The 20,248-nt window shown below is 44.6% G+C and overlaps 2 protein-coding genes across 11 annotated transcripts in view; one reads left to right on the top strand and one right to left on the bottom strand.

Annotated features, from left to right (window-relative positions):
- Window positions 1-68: 68 nt before the first annotated feature.
- Window positions 69-13,825, bottom strand: LOC109487384 (alanine aminotransferase 2-like). 5 transcript variants are annotated; one of them, XM_019791365.1, is made up of 15 exons: window positions 13,645-13,825; window positions 9,026-9,128; window positions 8,616-8,720; window positions 8,035-8,124; window positions 7,786-7,894; window positions 6,632-6,762; window positions 5,965-6,078; window positions 4,620-4,749; window positions 4,262-4,341; window positions 3,849-3,982; window positions 3,276-3,384; window positions 3,058-3,123; window positions 2,555-2,710; window positions 2,185-2,297; window positions 69-1,767 (listed from the first exon to the last, which is right to left on the bottom strand). In XM_019791365.1, the coding sequence occupies exons 2-15, from the start codon at window positions 9,095-9,097 to the stop codon at window positions 1,674-1,676; spliced, it is 1,503 nt and encodes a 500-aa protein (XP_019646924.1). In that variant the 5' UTR covers window positions 9,098-9,128; window positions 13,645-13,825; the 3' UTR covers window positions 69-1,673. The 5 variants fall into 5 exon arrangements, with proteins under 5 accessions (XP_019646924.1, XP_019646926.1, XP_019646922.1 ...); XM_019791367.1 differs by lacking the exon at window positions 13,645-13,825 and adding an exon at window positions 12,452-12,470; XM_019791363.1 differs by lacking the exon at window positions 13,645-13,825 and adding an exon at window positions 10,253-10,416.
- LOC109487385 (UPF0547 protein C16orf87 homolog) overlaps window positions 10,823-20,248 on the top strand; it is a 13,542-nt gene continuing 4,116 nt past the window's right edge. For 2 of the 6 annotated variants that reach the window (XM_019791370.1, XM_019791368.1), the window contains exon 1: window positions 10,824-11,002. In XM_019791370.1, the coding sequence (XP_019646929.1) occupies window positions 10,967-11,002 (36 nt within the window). In that variant the 5' untranslated portion in view covers window positions 10,824-10,966. Of the gene's footprint in view, window positions 11,003-11,412; window positions 11,532-14,510; window positions 14,599-14,963; window positions 15,107-15,343; window positions 15,498-15,970; window positions 16,328-20,248 lie in introns of those variants that run through there. The other 4 variants (XM_019791372.1, XM_019791369.1, XM_019791371.1 and 1 more) reach the window with 4 other exon arrangements.

Genomic DNA, 20,248 nt, shown 5'->3' with positions numbered 1-20,248 from the left:
AAGTTGTCATAGAAATTCCTTTCTATTGTTACCATGGCAACTCAAGAAGCACAACATCCCTCGACGTCTCCCTTTCTTCATTTGGTCTTTATTGATCACCCGTTTCTCGCAAGCGCGTAAAAATTTTGCCACCAGAAAATCACAACGTAATACTTCATACCTGCATAGTTACACAGGACTATTCCATTCCAACTCACAGGAGGAGGCAAAGGGTATAACTTTCAACTATGAAATGGCTAAAAATGATTTCTGTACTTTTACCGTTTTACTCCATTGGGAGCTCATACTAACTTAAATGAAGGGAGAAACTTATTCCTAACCACCCCTCTTGCTGTTAGGATGGAATAGTCCACACCAGACAGTGCAGAGACTAAAACATGCAGTTACACTGATATGGATTTTGGCAACTCCTCTGGGGCGGAGCCTATTGCGCTGTACTTCAACCGCTTTGATACTGAGCTGGTTTATCTATTACCATTTGCTATAATTGTGTACATGACGTTCACACTTGCAGTTATTTAGAACTGACAGAAATTTCCTTACATTGACATCCTTACACCTGTACAATTTCTGCTACTTCCTGTGCCCATACAGCACAGAGCAACTATTTCCTTTTCTGCTGCTCTACTGATTTTAGACAAATGTGTCTTCTACACTGCTGCTACAGATTCACAAATTTACAAAAGTAGAAGCCATTGATATGGGAGTTTTTTTTATAAATGTGCAACAGGAAGAAACAAGGCTGCTGGCTGATGTGCATTTAGACAAGTCACCATGATAGCAACACAAACTTTGCTAGTTACTGACATCATTGATATTTGGCTTAAAAGTCACATTGTTTTTGCAAATCTGGTAGGTAAAAGATGGAGAGCCCTCATCTGGAAAGACTGGTAAAAATCACAGGTTTTCAGTACACGTACACAATGTACAGTATATACGTAGTACACAGTATACGTACACAGTATATGTACACAGTATAAGTACACAGTATGCATACACAATGTATATTGTGTCCATGTAAATGTACACATGTACTGCTAGACAGGCTAAGTTTTACCTACCTACAGACTGATAACCTTGCAAGCAGAATGTGCTTTACCCACGTGTACAAATGTGCCTGCTGTACAGATTGTAAATTTAGGTCCAGACAGAATAATTGTTCATACACTGTCAGTCAGACTGAGCAATATGAGATCACAAGAAGCATTCTGTACAATCATCACAATAGTGCTAAATTTAAAACAGAAACTTCTCAAAAACTTGCTTTGCCAAACCTACACAATTTGAGCCTTTTTTACACTTTGCATTAATTTTACATTTTCATGTAAAACCAACACACACTTCATCTTGACCTCTTGTCAAGTTGAGCTTCATGGTCACCCTCAACACCACACTCACCATCAGTTCATAATGATTTAATATAATACTCCACAGTTCTATCTATGGCCTGATCCCTTCATCTGTATGGTCTATAATTATTTAAAAAGAAGCTTTGTCATGAGTTCATCGTTCTCAGCGGAAAGCCCTGAGGTTCTTTATCCGAGTATTTCTCAGCGTAGATTTTGTGGTTCAATAAGTGCAGATACTGTGTTGTTAGTTGGCGTGGACATGTGGGAGGCTGTGAAAGGGGTTAGCATGGTCCTGGATGAACTTGTGGGAGGCTGTGAAGGGGGTTAGTCGGCATACTCCTTCAGGAACTTGTTGTGGAAGGCTGTGAAGGCATCCATGAAGATTTTCAGCTTGTCCGGCTGGGGGAGGATGGTGGTCCTGGGGAGGAGAAATCACAGCATTAATGACTGTCACAGCTTTTACCCTACCCTTACCTACCTGCCTAGATACATGTCCATACCTAGCAGCTATTACCCTACCCTTACCTACCTGCCTAGATACATGTCCATACCTAGCAGTCCATTTCATTAAAATAAAGCCCATCCTGGAACTTGTGCAACTCCATTTACAGAAAAGCTGGAAGCTTACCAGATAAGAAAACTAAACAGAAACAGCTCAAACCTGAAGTGGTACGTTCCATTCCTTACGTAATAAGGAAACTAATTTAAAAGAAACCCCCCACTGACCTGAATGGTATGTTCCATTCCTTAATATGGAAAGCCCCAGCCACCTGAAGTGGTACGTTCCATTCCTTGCTTAATAAGGAAACTAATTTAAAAGAACCCCCCCACGCACCTGAAGTGGTATGTGCCGTCCCTCTGGCCGAAGCCGCTGCCTGGCACCACACATATCCCAGCCTGCTCCAGGAGCTGCAGAGCGTAGAAGCCGTCTGGCGACTGCCCCAGGGACTGCAGGGAACGGACGGGTCAAAGGGTACAATAGGCCAAAGGTGACATTTAGGGTAATAGCTTCTTAAATTCTAAAGTAAGAGAACAACCTTCCTTACTTTAATGGTGCTCCATCATTGAACAACCAGAGGGCCTTTTGTGGTCATGATGGAATCACAGAAACTATATTTTTCTAAGATGTCTCCCCTAAACCTCACTCACTCAGCACCAACTCATTATTTGTGTGCTGACTGTACTTGTGAGACACGTCTACTGACCTTGGCCTTGTCGACGGCCCTTTGTGGCAGGTGTATCCTGGGAAAGGCGTACATGGCGCCCTGCACCGTGTTACACGTCACCCCCTCGATCGAGTTAAACGTCTCGGCCACCAGCTTGGCTCGTTCTGCCAGCGACGTTAGCACGGCGGTCTTCTCCTACAGAACAACACAAACAGCTGAGTTACCATACAAACTCACTATCCAAGTTTTGCCAAGAAACCTTTTAGTACATCACTCTGAATCTCTTCTCATGTTCTAGAAACATTGAATGAACTTTATTGCTCAACAATCGATCGTACATAGTACAATGTATGGCAGTAAGACAACAGTACTACAAAACACCATTATGTATTCCAGGACACACCATTTATTGTATTCCAGGAAAATTATGCATTCCAGGAAAACCATTATGTATTCCAGGAAACACCATCATCCATTCCAGGAAACACCATCATCCATTCCAGGAAACACCATCGATATCATCCATTCCAGGAGACACCTACCTTGATGAATGACTCGTAGGAAGGCTCCCCGGGTTGTGGAGGGTTAACCACACAGTCCATGGTCGCCTGGAAAGCAACATCAGTATCATGAGTAGACTGGTTAAACTTTGGTTATCAACTAACTATAACATAAACACTGGGGACAGGACACCCTATTATCACAAAGACATCTGACGACAGGTATCTCACCTGTCCAGACACAGGTGGGCACAGCTTACCTGTCCAGACACAGGTGGGCACAGCTTGGTGGACACCAGCTTCTTCAGCTGCAGCTTGACCTGCGGGTCCATGTTTATCACCTCCATGTAGCCTCCGCGGAAACCACACCTGCAACAAACATCAGGTTACCATGGAAACCACACCTGCAACATACATCAGGTTACCATGGAAACCACACCTGCAACAAACATCAGGTTACCATGGAAACAACACCTGCAACAAACATCAGGAGTTTCTATGGAAACAGACTACAGCATTCCCACAATTTCTGACAGCAGCATGTTACCATGGCAACAGACAACACAGAAGTGCAACCATAGCAACAGAAATCAGCAGTCATGTTACCATAGGCAACAGACATCAGCACAGTCATGTTACCATGACAACAGACATCAGCACAGTCATGTCACCATGGCAACAGACATCAGCACAGTCATGTTACCATGACAACAGACACCAGCACAGTCATGTTACCATGGCAACAGACATCATTACACAACTGTGTTACCATGGCAACAGACATCAGCACAGCCATGTTTTCCACAGCATTAGACATGCGAGGCGTGACTCACTCTCCCATGTAGCCCTTGGATGTGGAGTGGAAGGAGGCGAGCTCCAGCCCGGCGTAGTCTGGCCCCAGCTCCATCAGCGTCTTCTTAAAGGAGTGGAACGCACAGCCGTCTGCGTAGATGTTGTCTTGGTACACCTGCATGGAGACAACAGGAAACAACTAGTTTTGTACTGAACTAAAGCACAGCCGTCTGCGTAGATGTTGTCTTGGTACACCTGCATGGAGACAACAGGAAACAACAGTTTGTACTGAACTAAAAGCACAGCCGTCTGCGTAGATGTTGTCTTGGTACACCTGCATGGAGACAACAGGAAACAACAGTTTGTACAGAGCAAACATAACCCACCTTCAGGATGAAATAAACCAATCATTCATTTCTTCCACCAAATCTACATCAGCAGCATCAGTCCTTACCTCATCAGCCATGAGGAAGAGGTGCTCCCTGGCTGCAAACTTGATGATTTCCTGGACATTCTCCTTACTCAGCACCTGGCCTGAAGGGGCACAAACAGCACATGTCAATTCTCCCTACTCCTTACAACAACACAGGTCAATTCTCCCTACTCCTTACAACAACACAGGTCAATTCTCCCTACTCCTTACAACAACACAGGTCAATTCTCCCTACTCCTTACAACAACACAGGTCAATTCTCCCTACTCAATGCAGCAACACAGGTAACAGGGGTTGCCAGGTTCCATGACTGATGAGGAGAGGTATTCTCCTTACCTGTGGGGTTGCCAGGATTGATGAGAAGAGTTATTCTCCTTACCTGTGGGGTTGCCAGGGTTGATGACACACAGAACCCGGGGTGTGCAGTGTTCCCGAGCCTCCTTCACGGAACGTTCCAACTCGGCGATGTCCAGGGCCCAGTTATTATCCTCGTCCAGGTAGTAGTTCACCTGGAAAATAATGCCAAGTCAGCACATTCAGGTGCATTTTGTTATTACTACTATTTACTACATGTATGATTCAGAATGCAGAGACAAACCAAGGGCATTCCATCACATCTCAATGTGGTGATCAAAAACATTTTTTTCCTCACTTTCAGCCACTCTAGTAATCTAGAGGTGGTGCTCAAAACATTTTCTCACTTTCAGCCTTTTATTTTCACATGAACACAATGCATGAAACAAACAATTAGAGTTCCCATCTATTGTTCCAAAATTGTCATCATAAAATGTGAAATGTCCAGACTCAGGAATCATTGCAACGTTTCCTTCCACTCATAAACCGCAGTCAGGCACAAAACGTGTCTGCTACAGGTGAAACAGGCACAAAACATGTCGAGCAGGTCAAACCAGCAGCCAACAAGTCGATCTCTCAGGCTTGGAGTGAAAGCTTCTACAAGCAGAATGAGATGTTAGAGCGACTGGGATTCGCCAGTGTAAAATCAGGCATCAAAGTAGTTGAATGAACATCACAAAATAGTAAGCAAAAAAAGGGATGTTAGCTGGATAACTGAGTTGTTAGTTGTGTGACGGCACCCTGGGTACCTGGTGAGCGTCGAGCTGGCTGGCAGCTGCCGAGTAAAGTGGGTACTGGGGAATGGGGATCATGATCCCGGTACGGGTCTTCCCCGACCCGGCCACCAACAGGTGCAGGCAGTTCTGTACAGGAGAAACATGGGTTATACCAACTGTAGGTTATACACTATAACAATCGGCTGGGCACGCATACAGCAGAACCAAGACTCCATGCCCGAAGCCAGGATTTTGAATGGGGGGTTCTTCCCAATGCTTGAGGGGACCTTTTTCAAATTTTGAAAAATGAACCTTCTAAAATGGCATTTCGTGCAGTTTTGAGAGGATTTCCAAGAAAAAAATCTTTATTCAAAATTTTTATTCAATGACAAAGGGAGCAGTTTTTGTATGATTCCAGTCCATCTTTTCAAGAAAAATCTTGGATCTTTACGTAAAAAGTGGACCAAAAAGTGGACCTTTGAGCCTTGTGGGGGGGGGGGGGTTCTTCTGAACTGCTACTGTTACTCCTTTTCTGAATCTTCGGCCACTTTTGTACAAAGATAAGAGAGGCACAGGGACAGTCTGTTCTTGTGTCATGCGAGCCCAGCCGATTGTAGCCTAACAGTAGATGGGGAGGCCCCCTAGCGACTGTACCTGTACTGCATTCAGCTCTGCGACGACTGCAGAGTAGAGCGGGTACTGCGGGATGGGGATCATCACTCCGGTCTGGTCCCGCCCTTCGCCTCGCACCAGCAACTTCACCATGTTCTACACAATCATTTCAATTCACAGCAGGGTGAACATGCATGGTATATCCAGAACTATGCCTGTCTAGTTCTATGCTTAAGTGAGTTAGTATTAGGAGCAGGCACGGTTCTGGATAGTCTCCGCGTATCCAAGAACGCCAATATTTGACTGACCAGGCTAGATTCTACATCTGTGACAACATTTTTTTGCACAAACGTACGTTTGAACAAGTTTGTGATGTAGATGTGTGTCTACATCTGATGCTGATCAAGTTTCAAGTTTTATCAATAAAAATCAGTCTTGCAGCTAGTGCACATACAAGCTGAATAACACTGATTTTTATTGTGGTACTACTACAATGATCAAAAGTGGTACTAACACACTAACTTTCCAATCAAACATCTGTTGCATGAAGGCACATGATGTATTAAGAGCTCAACGGTAGCAAATAAGTGTCTTTGTATGACATGCATAGACAGTAAACTTAACCTACAAGAACAATTTTGAAAGCTTTTCTAAAATACTGGTTTCTAAACAAAGTTTCAACTGTTTACAGCCGCCACAGACCACGTACCTTGATCGCATCGCTGGCTCCCGTGGACAGGAAAATGTTATCCGGGTCGGACGGGAAACCGTCCCTTCTCTCAATGTACGCAGCTATGTCCTTCCTAATCACCTCCACACCCACGCTGTCACTGTAGGAACCTGGGATAGGAAATAAAACACCCACACTGTCACTGTAGGAACCTGGGTTAGGACATAAACACACCCACGCTGTCACTGTAGGAACCTGGGTTAGGAAATAAAACACCCACGCTGTCACTGTAGGAACCTGGGATAGGAAATAAAACACCCACGCTGTCACTGTAGGAACCTGGGATAGGACATAAACACCCACGCTGTCACTGTAGGAACCTGGGTTAGGAAATAAAACACCCATGCTGTCACTGTAGGAACCTGGGTTAGGACATAAACACACCCACGCTGTCACTGTAGGAACCTGGGATAGGAAATAAAACACCCACGCTGTCACTGTAGGAACCTGGGTTAGGACATAAACACCTACGCTGTCACTGTAGGAACCTGGGTTAGGAATAAACACCCACGCTGTCACTGTAGGAACCTGGGATAGGACATAAACACCCACGCTGTCACTGTAGGAACCTGAGATGACCCCACACCCTCCTGAACCTTTGAATCAGAATGGCAAATTTTCCTGTTACATCACCGATCATGTACTGTCACCATTGGGCCCAAACAATTCCATTCTGTGGTTCTTGTTTTTTTTCTTAAGGAAGAGGAGAATTATGAAAGTTTAATAATTATGACTTTCCATAAATTAGCTGGAAATATGTACTGAAGCTTTGCATATACGTCTCCTGCTACAAACTCCAAGAAGCACAGAATGCAGCTGGTTTGGCCGTCAGAAGTGTGTGTATTGTGGGAGGAGCTACCGATTCCATGTGACTCTATCAGAGACTGCAGAGGGACGGCCATGACATCGTCTGGGGGGGGATGGGCACAAGCAGGGACAGGTTACAGGTAATGCTGGTACTGTGGTAGGTCTTCAGTGCACCACTGGTACTCCCATAGAACTTCAATAGATACATGAACATTATCAAGTCTCCATGGACAACAAATTGTTGTTTGATGCAACCACTGTAAGCAGGCAGCTTTCTATGTTTGAATTTTTGGACAATCTCCATACTGACATTCCTGTGTCCTTACCTAAACTTCCTCCCTTGCACCCCTGTAGGATCCTCCGAGCGCGCTCCCTGGCGTCTGCGGGGAAACTCTCGTTGTCCAACAGGTCAGGGTTCACACACAGGCTGATGACCTGGAGGTCAAAACAACAGGTCAGGGTTCATGCATAGGTTCAGGACACACACACACACACACACAGTCACACACACACACACACACACACGCGCACACACACACACACACGCACTCACACACACACATATAACATCCCACCTGTCTGAGGAAGGTGATAGGTTTCTGCCCCATGGCATGAGCATCTCCGATGTTGGCTTTGATGACCTGCTTGAAGGGTTTGGGAACTCCCTGGAGAGGACATAAATTCACGATTATAAACAAATCAGTCAGACCATATGAGACTATAACAAATCATAACTATAAACACATTTGGTGCAGTTCAGGGAAAGGTCTAAGTATTATTCAGACTAGAATATTTAATACTCAGACTAAAATACAGTTCCATGGCAGGTGTGTTTAACACAGGTAAACACTTACACTAGCTGTTAAACAATAAGTGACCATGTAGGCACATCCCCACCCCGGATACAGCACAATGACCAACTCGGCACAGTTACAGGTTGGACAGTTTTCTGCACAGGGGCTGTTCAACACTCCTGTTTCTGTATCCATCTCATGTTAGTGCATGTTGATGGGATATTGGGTATTGATTGATGCTCCTGGAAGCTGCACTGGGGCCAGTGCCAGGCTTGTGAGAAGAATGATAATAATGGCAGATCTGGTGATCTTGACTGTGAACATGACCAAATATGGAATCTCCAGTCCTCCCTGAAACTCACCTTTTCCAGTTCCTTCTCAAGCTCCGTTGCCCTGGCAACGATGGGCCCGCGGACGGCGTACTCCACCTTTTTCACCAGCGGGTTCATGGAGTCGATCGTCAGCACCTGGCGACAGGATACAAGCACTTTTGGTGTTGGTATTGGTGCTCAACACTGAATTTACATCACAATCAGTTCCAATGGCAAGAGATACAAGATACAGGCTTTATTCACAGCATGTAACACTGCATTAACACCAAATTTACAATACCGGTAATCACAATTTGATAAAAACAGTTACAATGGTAAAAATATTGTCATTTTAACAATAGGTGCAGTTTTGTAATACCGGTGGATATTACAAGATGAATGCAAACAAGTTAACATTACATGTAAAACACAGTTACAAACAACAAACTTGTATTTCCCACCTTGGCCCTGGTCTGTCCGGCTGGCCCGGTGGGACCTCCGTTCTGCGGGCCGTTCCCCAGATGTGACGACATGGCCACCAGTCTGCGCTTGGCTGGGTGGGGTCTGCATCAAAACAACAACACAAACATAAACAACATCAACATAAACAACATCAACATAAACAACATCAACTATCACTAACACACAAACACAGCCGGCCGCTCCCGAGATGACATGGCCACCAGTCTGCGCTTGGCTGAGTGTGGTCTGTGTGGGAATGACAACATCACTTAATACACTAAACGAACACACTAACGAACAACTAACGAACATACTAACGAACACACTAACAAACACACTAATGAACAGCTAACGAACATACTAACGAACAGCTAATGCACACACTAACACAGTGGCCCGTTCCCCAGATGTGACGACATGGCCACCAGTCTGCGCTTGGCTGGATGGGGTCTGTGTGGGAACAACATCAACACAATCCGGTTCCACTAACTTTTATTAATCTCAAGTTATTTTCATCACAACATCATGGGTTTACCATTGAACACTCAGTAATCTAATGTAAACAAAATCGTCTGTTTTCAATTGAACTGGACTGGACAGTCTGGCAAATTATATATCTGTGAAAAACGTCATCAGGTCCATGGGAAACCTTCAACCTTGTCAACCACAGGACATCTACAAGGTTCCCACAACCATCCGTACGTATTTGATATATGTCAGGGTCTTTAGGAGACCGAGGAATTCCTACAGACAGATAATTGTGATTTGACCCATTCTCCTGGTATGGTCCCGATCCACAATCTCTATTGACAAGGATTCCGACCAAGATGCTATGGATGTGTTGAGGTGGTTTCCAAATACATAAACCCTAAGTTTCAAGTCAATTCACTGATCTAAAGTAACATAATTTAGTCAAAGTTTAAAAGAATATCCTAATTAATTACAGACTTCGATCAAGACCTCTACTGCCGAATTCTGCTGGTTAATTCTTAGCATAGCATAGCATAGCATCTTGATCGGAGTTTCTGTCGATAGTGACGCCTGTCGGGATCTTTACCTGCCAAAGTCAGTGAATATTCTACCAGATCGCAAATACTAGTCTGACATGTTATATAAACACATACACCTCGCCCCCCTCCCCATACCCAGTGAAAAGTAGGCGGATCGCCGGGCCTGTATATATGTCATCGAGGAAAACTGCCACCTCCGAACGCCCGCTAACTCACCCAGACATGAACCGTGACAGCATACTTCGGCAAGACGCGGAGAAGGTTCCTTAGCGATGCCCTGGAGACCGTCTTAAGGGCTGGGAATTAAGTTGCTACCTCAGCAAACGCTGCGTAGCTGGCTGTAACTGGTGGGGCGGTCCGAGGGGTGGCCGAGTCTAACTCACCACACTTCGTGGGGGTGACCTTTTTTTACCTTGTAAAATTTTACACTGACTGGTGTTTGATACAAACTATACAACATTGTGTTGGCCTTTAAAACTCCTTGTTTAGTACAACACCTTTGCTTTAATAATCATATACTATAAATGTTAAGGTTACATATAATGTATAATATCCCGTATTACCTCCAATTAACTTTATGGACTAGTCTAGACCTACTTTGACCCCAAAGTCAAGGTTATTTTATGACACGACCTGTAATGGATTCATTGTATATTAAATACAAGATGCCGGAAAACATGTAAGGCTATTCATCAGTTTAATAACGTCAGGGGAAAAAGCAAACTTCCAAGGGGAAAAAGTTTACTTAATTTTGAGTCACGTGACTTTGTTTTCCAGCCGCCATCTTGGTTTAGTGAGGTCATTGCACCCTGACAGATCCGGAGTGAATGTGTGTGTTTCTGTTGTGGGGAGACGGAGGATAGATTTGTGATAAGGGAGCGGCCTTCCCGGCAGCGTGTTTGGTTCTAGATCAGTCTCCACCCACTAGACATGGTCATGAAGCAATGTCCGGCATGTGCGCAGCAGGTAAGCACCACAAAAACAAAAATTATTCGCGTCCTGTGACAGCAAGCAGCGCCACAACTCAACTCTTATAATTTCTACTGAGGACGTAAATTATCTACTATTATCCTTGATTTGTGTACAAATTATTTACAGTCGAGTCTGGCTGTCTGTGATTCTGCTAGCGAGCAACTGGGTAATATAATTTTTTTCCAGTGATTTATTATTTATTTTTAACCCTTTTTCTTTACCGTTTATAAAGTTGATCTAGAGTTAAGCCCAGTGAATATTTATAGTTTATACTGCATGAATTAGAGCAGCGCTGTGCTAGTAGCTATAGTTTATAACGTCAGGCAGAGTAGGTCCATGTTGTATAGTGAAGACCACATAATGTCAGACACCGAACCCTGACCCTCCCTGACCTGACCTCCTGCGGTGTCACAGGGGTATCCGGTTACAGGCTAAAGTCAACATCACGTGAACATACCTGTGCAGGTAACATTACAGGTGTGTGGATGGTGGACAGGTGTGGGAGGTACGGGTTAGCCAGCAGGTGGGTAACTCTAACGGACTAGTTTTCCTTCTACCGGACAGTTATCAGAATTGTTAGCTTTATCTAAAGTTACTAAATGTACACTGACCCACTGCCAGTAGATTTTGTTACAAGACTGGTTAGAAATCTGGGATTGTGGTGCCCACGGACGTGTTATTCCATTCCTGGATGAAGGTTTAGTAGTTCTACTGTAAACGGTTTACAGGAGAACTTATCTTGGCATGGTAGTGGATCTTGGGGACCTAACAAGCCTGGACTCTAGGCTACTAACAATAAGAGTGGTTTCCTTAGTCCTGTGGATCATTATAGAAGTCATTAGACAAGGTTTAACAATCAACAAACCTGTAAAGTCCTCGTCCGTCTGTAACCAGTCTGATTGTGAGTAAGGACTTCACACCTGTGGTTATCAGTGACCCGTAAAGAACATAAAAACCAGTGTTGTTTATTCCTCACAGAGGTTATTGATTTGGTTTAGCCCAGTCTGCATGGAAATTTCACACAGTGTTTTTACGGTGATTTGGTTAAAATGTCCCATCTTTTAGCAATACAAAATACAAATGTAGTAATGTTTGGCCAGAATTTGTTACTCAGTCTATGTAACTATTCTTTACATGTGTACCCTGCCTGGCAACCTATCTCCATGGTAACACGTTCTACTGCAACCTATCTCCATGGTAACAGGTTGTTCTGTCCACTGTGGTCTGGAGAAAGCTAGAGCTTCAGTAGGGAGGTCTTTGGTTGCCATGACTCCAACCATTGAGACATGTCAGGGAAAACAGGCAAAAAACTGCAGAATTGAATTTTATGATTGTATCCTTGGGATCCACCCCAGTCCACAGAAGTCTAAGTGACGTGAAAGCTTGTTTCCAACACAAGTACATAACCAGGTAAATCAGCTGCACCTGTACAGGTTGTCTTACCTTCCTGTGTAACACTGCAGCTGTAGGCAGTCTCTGTGTCAGGACAGGGGGTGCCTAAGCTTCCTCCCTAAGGTCTGTCGCTGTGTAGTAGTGGAACAGTTGTGCAAGGGGTGAAGGACCCTCTAACAACCTGTGAGACCAGTCTGAGTTTACGACCGCTGTACTTGAGCGACCTTTATGACTACTGGTGCACCAGTAATGCGTCACGAACGCCGGATGACCTTGAATGACCTTCCCTTTGTCAGGCGGAAGAATGCACGCCCAGTTACAATAACCAGGGTATCATGTAGCCTGATTAACTCCGCAGTGTGCACAACAGCAACACTGGCTGCTTCCTCGTGCACTACTAATCAGCTCTGTACATAGTGTTAGTGGCTATCTCTCACTATGTACAAATGTAGCATGTAGTAGCCTGGGTGGCTATCTCTCACTATGTAGCATGTTTTAGGATAAGAGCCTGCTTAGGAATGCAGGAGGAGTTTCCTGGCTTTGGATATTGACTGGCAGAAGCAATAAAGGCCTGGTAAGGAATGCCAGTAGTCTTTTCTCTTTTCCCTCAATATCCAAGTGGAAATCAATGTTCAGCACATCAAAGTTGTATAATTGCTGAGAGCTACACTTGATACCTATGGTTAAAATCTATAGTTAAGACTTATAATTGAGAATGTATGACTGTACACAACATCAGCACAAGTTTGGAAGAACAGTCACTGTGTGACTACAACATGTTGTGGATTATTATTATAGATAGCCATGTCCTGTCCTAGACTCCTGTGTTATGTGTCAGAGTCCCAGTTGTATCCAGAACTGTGATATATCCACGATTATCCAGAAACATGCCTGTTCAGGCACAGGACAAGATTCTGAATTTAATCGCCCCTCGGAAATCAGCAATGTAGCCATCTGCCTCCACTGATAACATAATCTGGTTAGGATACAAATAAAGCATCGGCCTGATTTCTGTGTTATCTGGCCAGCATGGTAACTCAGCTGGGACAATACAAACATTCCAGGGACAAGGTTGAGTCAACATTGGCAGGAAACTGATACAATATTCACACTGACTACTGTACACTAACACTGGGACCATGGAAGGAAGTCAGAGTGATACAGTAGCATACATTATACCAGGCAGAACCAGGAAGTGTGCATGCAGGCTTCGCATATAAAATATCCCAGAGAAAGTTTCCTACCTTTAATTCAGGAGACACAAATGCAGCCGCGTGAACGTGACCCAACGTCCGTTAGTCACTCAGTCTGAGGTCCTGTATCTGCTATATTTGACTGTCATTGAAGTTGGCAGGAACCCAGTGCCCATAGCTGGCATGCCTCCTGGTGCACCCAACCTGCATAGATTATAGTCCTGCCTGTCACAGTTGTACAGTAGAGGTTAGGAGCATGGCTGATTACACTAGACCCTAGTACAGGGTCCTATGGTTCACTGGACCTGCATACATAAGTTCCCAAGTGGCAGGCTGGCTTGTGTGTGTGGATTCTAACTTACCAACAGTCCCAATTACACAGGAAGGTCAGTGTCAGGATGGTTACAGGCTGTGTCAGGCAGAAAGGTTAGGAGAGAGGGTTAAATATCATGTCAGGTTAACCTTCCAAATGTCAAGTCAGATTAGATCATCCTTCCTGGTAACCAGGATTCGGGGCAGGTTTCTGGTGCACATGGGGACAGTTTAGGGGTCAGTGACCTGTACAATCGTAATTCTGAATGTGCTGATGGTGCAATGGGAGGCTTTGTTTCCTCTAGGTGTCTACGTGACACTTGTCAGGCCTCCAGTTTAACCCTGTAGAGTAAATATCACAGGGGGGTTAATAAGTGCAGATGTGATGCTCGTGTACCTTTATCGAGAAGTGTAGACAGAAACCTTCCTGCGAAGGACCAGATATATTAAGTTCTGAACATGACAGTTTGTACTACTTGAGTATGTAAGTTTTAAGAGATGAGAACATCACAGTGGTATGTAACTACTGGGTTATCTTTAATTTCTAGCCAACTGTTACTAACATGCATCTGATATATTATAACTCTATGTCTGTGTTTCTGCAGATCCCAGTTGCCTGTAAAAGTTGTCCTTGCGGCCACCTCTTCATGAGTAAGCGACCTTTGAACCCCAAGCCCCTGTCCGCAGCCTCAGGTGAGAAACTCTAGATAGTGTGTCAATAATCGTGTTCCGGCAAACCATTGGTGAAGGTGATTCTGTGGTGTCAGAGCCAAGAAGGGGCTTACTAACTATTACTCCCACGCCCAGCTGGCAGGAAGATGGCAGGAAGGGAAAAGAACAGGAGGATGGATGTTGTTAATGGTTGATGTTGTTGTTAATGGTTGATGTTGTTGTTAATGGTTGATGTTTTTGTTAATGGTTATTGTTGTTATTGTTGTTGTAACAGTTTATGTTTCCAGACATCAGTGCTGTGGACAGCAGCCTGGGGAGGAATAGAAGGTTGTTGTTATTGACTGTTGTTATTATCGATCGTTGTTGATTGTTGTCGTTGTTTCCAGACGGCTGTCCCGAGGACAGCAGGCAGGGGGAGGAACATCTCGCCGACCCTGACTGGAAGGAAGGTCAGGACAAACCTGTCAGGGTCAAACGTCGAAGGTCAAACCGCAGCTGTATCACAGACACCGAGAGCTTCATCAAAAAGGTCAGAGGTCAATAGCTAAATGTACCTTAATCACCGATGTTAGTTCCTGTCAGTCAAACTGGTGTCATGGCAACAAAATGGTCGGCCATGTTGGTGTCCCACTGGTGTCAATTATTTACTGAAGTAGGACACCAACATGGCCACAAGCAGAACAAGAGTAAGAGCGTGTGCTGGGTTCTTTACTGTCACACCTGTGGAGCGTGTGCTGGGTTCTTTACTGTTCCTCCTGTTCCACAGGTGACGTTAGAAGCAGACAGAGACGACACCAACAGTAACATCAGCGAGGCCAGCGCCGCCTCCACATCAGCCGAGCAGGGGGAGGGAGCTCCCAGGAAGAAACGGCCGGGGAGGCCGAAGGGCACGGTCAGCAAGAACAAGGACGGGAACAGCGGTAAGACTTACTGTCCTCACTCAAGGGCACGGTCAGCAAGAACAAGGACGGGAACAGCGGTAAGTCTTACTGTCCTTACTCAAGGGCACGGTCAGCAAGAACAAGGACGGGAACAGCGGTAAGTCTTACTGTCCTTACTCAAGGGCACCCAGCAGGAACAGCGGTAAATCTTACTGTCCTTACTCAAGGGCACAGTCAGCAAGAACAAGGACGGGAACAGCGGTAAGTCTTACTGTCCTTACTCAAGGGCACCCAGCAGGAACAGCGGTAAATCTTACTGTCCTTACCTATACACTCAAGGGCATGGTCAGCAAGAACAAGGATGGGAACAGCAGGAACATTTCAGTATGGCTGTATGGCCTTCAAGACTTAACTTAGTAGACAGCTCAGTTGTCTTTGTACAATGGCTCAGGCCCTACACAGTTTGTGCTTTGTACTTACCTAACCACTGTCCCTTGTGTTTCCCTGTACAGCTGAGAAAGAGAAGAATGCGGAGGAGGAAATGTTCAACAACCTGACGTTAGAACAGAAGCTGCTGTACTCCATAGCGCTGGCAGACATCAACCACAAACTCAGAGGACAGCGCTTCAAAATACCGGACTAGAACACAAACTCAGCGCTTCAAAATACCGGACTAGAACACAAACTCCGCGCTTCAAAATACCGGACTAGACCACAAACTCAGCGCTTCAAAATACCGGACTAGAACACAAACTCAGCACTTCAAAATACCGGACTAGAACACAAACTCAGCGCTTCAAAATACCAGACTAAACCACAAACTCAGCGCTTCAAAATACCGGACTAGAACACAAACTCAGCGCTTCAAAATACCGGACTAGAATACAAACTCAGCACTTCAAAATACCGGACTAGACCACAAACTCAGCCCTTCAAAACACCAGATCCCTGGCCCTCGGCATTTGTTGCAATGTTAGCATGAGAGTTACAGGAGTAGGAGGCACTAGGAAGTCTTTAGTTTATATATAATAGTGTGAAAAGTTAGAATCAGTAGCTTAAAGTTGTGTGAGCTTTGCCAGTGGGTCTCTGGCATGTTTCTGTTTCTCTTTTTTTTCAGTCTTTCCATAATGAAGCAGTTTTATTGACTGAATCTTACAAGTTGAAGTTGAAGTGCCTTCAGATTTTTGCTGCTGTAATTATCCCCTAACACTGTCCAGATATCTTTACCTTACGAAACCTGGAGTCTAAGTAAAGGTAATGTTTGCTTGTGCAGGTTTTTAGAATAGCTGTGACCAGACTGGCCTTTCCCTGGGCCCCAGCATCTCCGGGATTTCTCCAACATAAATCTCATTGATATATACTACAGGCTTTGTACAGACTTACACAGAAATGGCGGTCCGTCGGTTAGAAAACTGTTGTAAATAAATTAGATAATGTTCCTAGTCAAGTGTCTTCGCCAGCTGTGCCATTACAGACTGTACATTTCAAGTCATTCCCTGTGGTGGTGCAGAGCATAATGGATACTATTTCAAATTGAGGAATCCCTATTGTACATACATGTGTAGCAAAGCTAGGATGTCCTTTCTAAGTGCACTTGTGGGTATGGATTATGCTCATCCAGACTGGGTAAGATTAAAGTGTAGCCTTCAGCAGAGTGTATTATTTTGACTTGGTTGTAAAGAATAAAAAGTCATACAGAAATTCTATATTGATAGCAACCAAATGTACTTGTGCTAATCATTGTTTGGGATGCTGGGTTTGTTTTTATAGGCAAGGAGTGTTAGGAAGTTAGGGACACTAGAAATCGTGTACTATTTGGAAAATATTAGACATTTAACTGTTTCAATGCAGTGTTCCATGACTTGTATGAGCTACATGCTTGTATATATATATAAGACAGTCACCACAGCTAGGACCCAAGTATAGAAGAAATAACACCATCAGACTGGGTGTAATTTGAGGACTAAATTTATTCATTTTCATATATATATATACATGTACAGTGTTTTTCCCATCTTACAAAGTCCTTACAGTATTACATGTTACACTGTACTGACACCTCACAGTACCCTGGTATTAGTATGTTGCTCTGCGCTGGTAACTCACTGTATTTACGGTCAAATACAGCTTCCATGGAGGGGGGGTAGTCAATGACAACAACTGTGATTCAATTTCCCTTGAAGTTCACACAAAGCCTGATAATTTCATTTTCATGAGTGAAGTGCTCATTCCAAGGCAACTGGGTGTACAGATCAAGCCCAAGACATGATTAAAATAGATAAATTACAAAAAATATTTTTGTAGGAAAAGACACAAAAGCTCTGCCTTGCATGTCTGTTTTGGAGAATAAATCAATGAATTGACAACTTAAAATATTGATAAAATAAAATCTGCCATCAAATTGTCCCAGTTCCCAAGACAGTACCCTCACTCAGGACCCCCTAGCAGCCTTCCCCTGTGCCTAGTGATCCCTCAGGACCCCCTAGCAGCCTTCCCTTGCGCCCGGTGATCCCTCAGGACCCCCTAGCAGCCTTCCCTAATGCCCGGTGATCCCTCAGGACCCCCTAGCAGCCCTCCTTGTACTTGATGAACCTGGTGAGATTGACCCTTGCGTTATCCACCACAGGGAAGTGTTCTCCCAGACTTCTCCTCTCCTTGTGCACCTGGCGAATAATCAAACAGGAATGAAGAGTTTCTGTTCAGTAAAACAACAGAAGTTTGTGTCACAGTTTTCAGATAAGATGGCCTGAACTCAGGGTGCAAAACCATGGTCCAAGGCAAATATTGCATGTACAGTGTCAAGAAACTACAGACGGGATGTTACTAGTAACCTTATATACACGAAATCAATACGACCTTATATGAGAATAAATCTGATACTCTGCTGAAGTGCTATGCACAATACATTACAGGTTTTGCGCTGGTGCAGTACATTCTGCCGATGTGCTGTAAGAACCCACCCTTGACTTGAAGACGGGGCAGATCTGTCGGAGTTTTGCCACCAGCCCGATGTCGGCCGCCACTGCGTCCACCTGCGGCCCGTCCCCGAACATGTCAAACATGGCGTCCAGAGCCTCCGCCACCACCCACAGCACCGCGTCTTTTCCCGCGACCTCCATCAGGAACGTACCGATCAACTGGGGAAGGAAGATCACAGGTTAGAAACATGACCCCTGACCTTTAACCTCTATGAACCCATCCTTCCCACAACCTTCATCGGGAACATCTGAGGAGTGATGTAATTAATATCAACCAAGAATTCAGGTGTTCAAAAACTAGTTTTTTTCCAAGAACTATCGCAGAGTGGAAGAACTCGACCAAGCATCAATAGAAAGCTTGAAACAATTCCTGCATTTGAATGTGCAAAGACTGAGTGTAACTAGTTGTTCGGTGTAATGTAGCCAGCTGCCCCTACATGCGTGGTTATACTGGCTATACAGATACAGAAAACTCACCTTGAGTTTCTCTCTCGAGTCGGGTTGCTTGGCCAGCACGCTGCCCATACTGCCGGCAGCATTCACCACGTTAGCTCGCACACTCGGGCACAGCGACTGTCGCCCAAGGTCACACAGGACACACAGCTGTTCCCTGGACAGCGGCTGTGGGTGGGGAGGGGGCAGGATGAGTGAAGATGGAGAAGACAGGAGGAAAGCACTCCCACAACATGATACTGTGTCAGTATAAAATTACAAAATTTAATGTAACAGTACTGTTCCGTATCTCACCTGTGTGACCTGTACACACCTGAGTGACCTTGACACACCTGAGTGACCTTGACACACTTGTGTGACCTTGACTCACCTGTGTGTCCTTGACACACCTGTGTGACCATGACACACCTGTGTGACCTTGACTCACCTGTGTGTCCTGTACACACCTGAGTGACCTTGACTCACCTGTGTGACCTGTACAGCTGCCATCCTCTGCAGAAGAGATCGGATCGCTCCTGTCACGGCTTCCTGGAACTCCTGATCACTGGACACTGGACAGGCGGGAAAATGGGTGACCTCATTATATACACACATATATATATATATAATACATGTACATACACACACAGCATACACCAGCACAAACATTCATGTACACATCTGGCCTGATCACTGGAAACTGGGCAGATGGGAAAAATGGGTGACCTCAGATACATGTACATTTACATACACATATACATGTACATGCACACATAGCACACACCAGCACAAACATATGTACACTTCTGGCCTGATCACCAGTAAATGGGCAGGCAGGAAGAATGGTTTACTGTTCCAGATTTGTTAGCTAATGTAATCTTTTGGTCAACAGAAAACAGAGCCATGAAATCTATAGTATTTTAGTTTCCCTGAAATACACCTCTCAATGTTCAGCAAAATGTTTCAGATTTCAAATCTATAGGAATTCTGACACTGACAGAATATACCCAGTCTGGCATATATGCAGATTGCTACAGCTTTGAGCAGATCTTTTGGTGCCTACATACATGTACAAGACAGCATAAAATTGGCAGGGCAATATCAAAGATGCTACCGTTTGGCTGGTAAAAAAACATATCAGTACAGAAAGAAAGCTTGATAAAAATCCCAAATAACACGTCGACAAAAACCTGTAGAGTAGCCTGCTACCAGTGTTAGTGGTTGGGAAGATGAACTGTCAGCTTTACCTGAGAACAGCCCCATGAGGTGGTTCCCGACCTGCACCAGCCCAGCCTCGTCCATCCCTTCTCCATCCAGAACTGCCAGCATGTTCCTTAGACACAGCAGCGCTCGTCTCTGTACGGTAAGTAATCTGGGAAG

Source organism: Branchiostoma belcheri, unplaced genomic scaffold (genome assembly GCF_001625305.1).
Source record: "Branchiostoma belcheri isolate BF01 breed outbred unplaced genomic scaffold, Haploidv18h27 scaffold88, whole genome shotgun sequence".
Lineage (NCBI taxonomy): Eukaryota > Metazoa > Chordata > Leptocardii > Amphioxiformes > Branchiostomatidae > Branchiostoma > Branchiostoma belcheri.
Note: the sequence above shows the minus strand (reverse complement) of the source record. Positions and strands in the feature narration are given on the sequence as shown.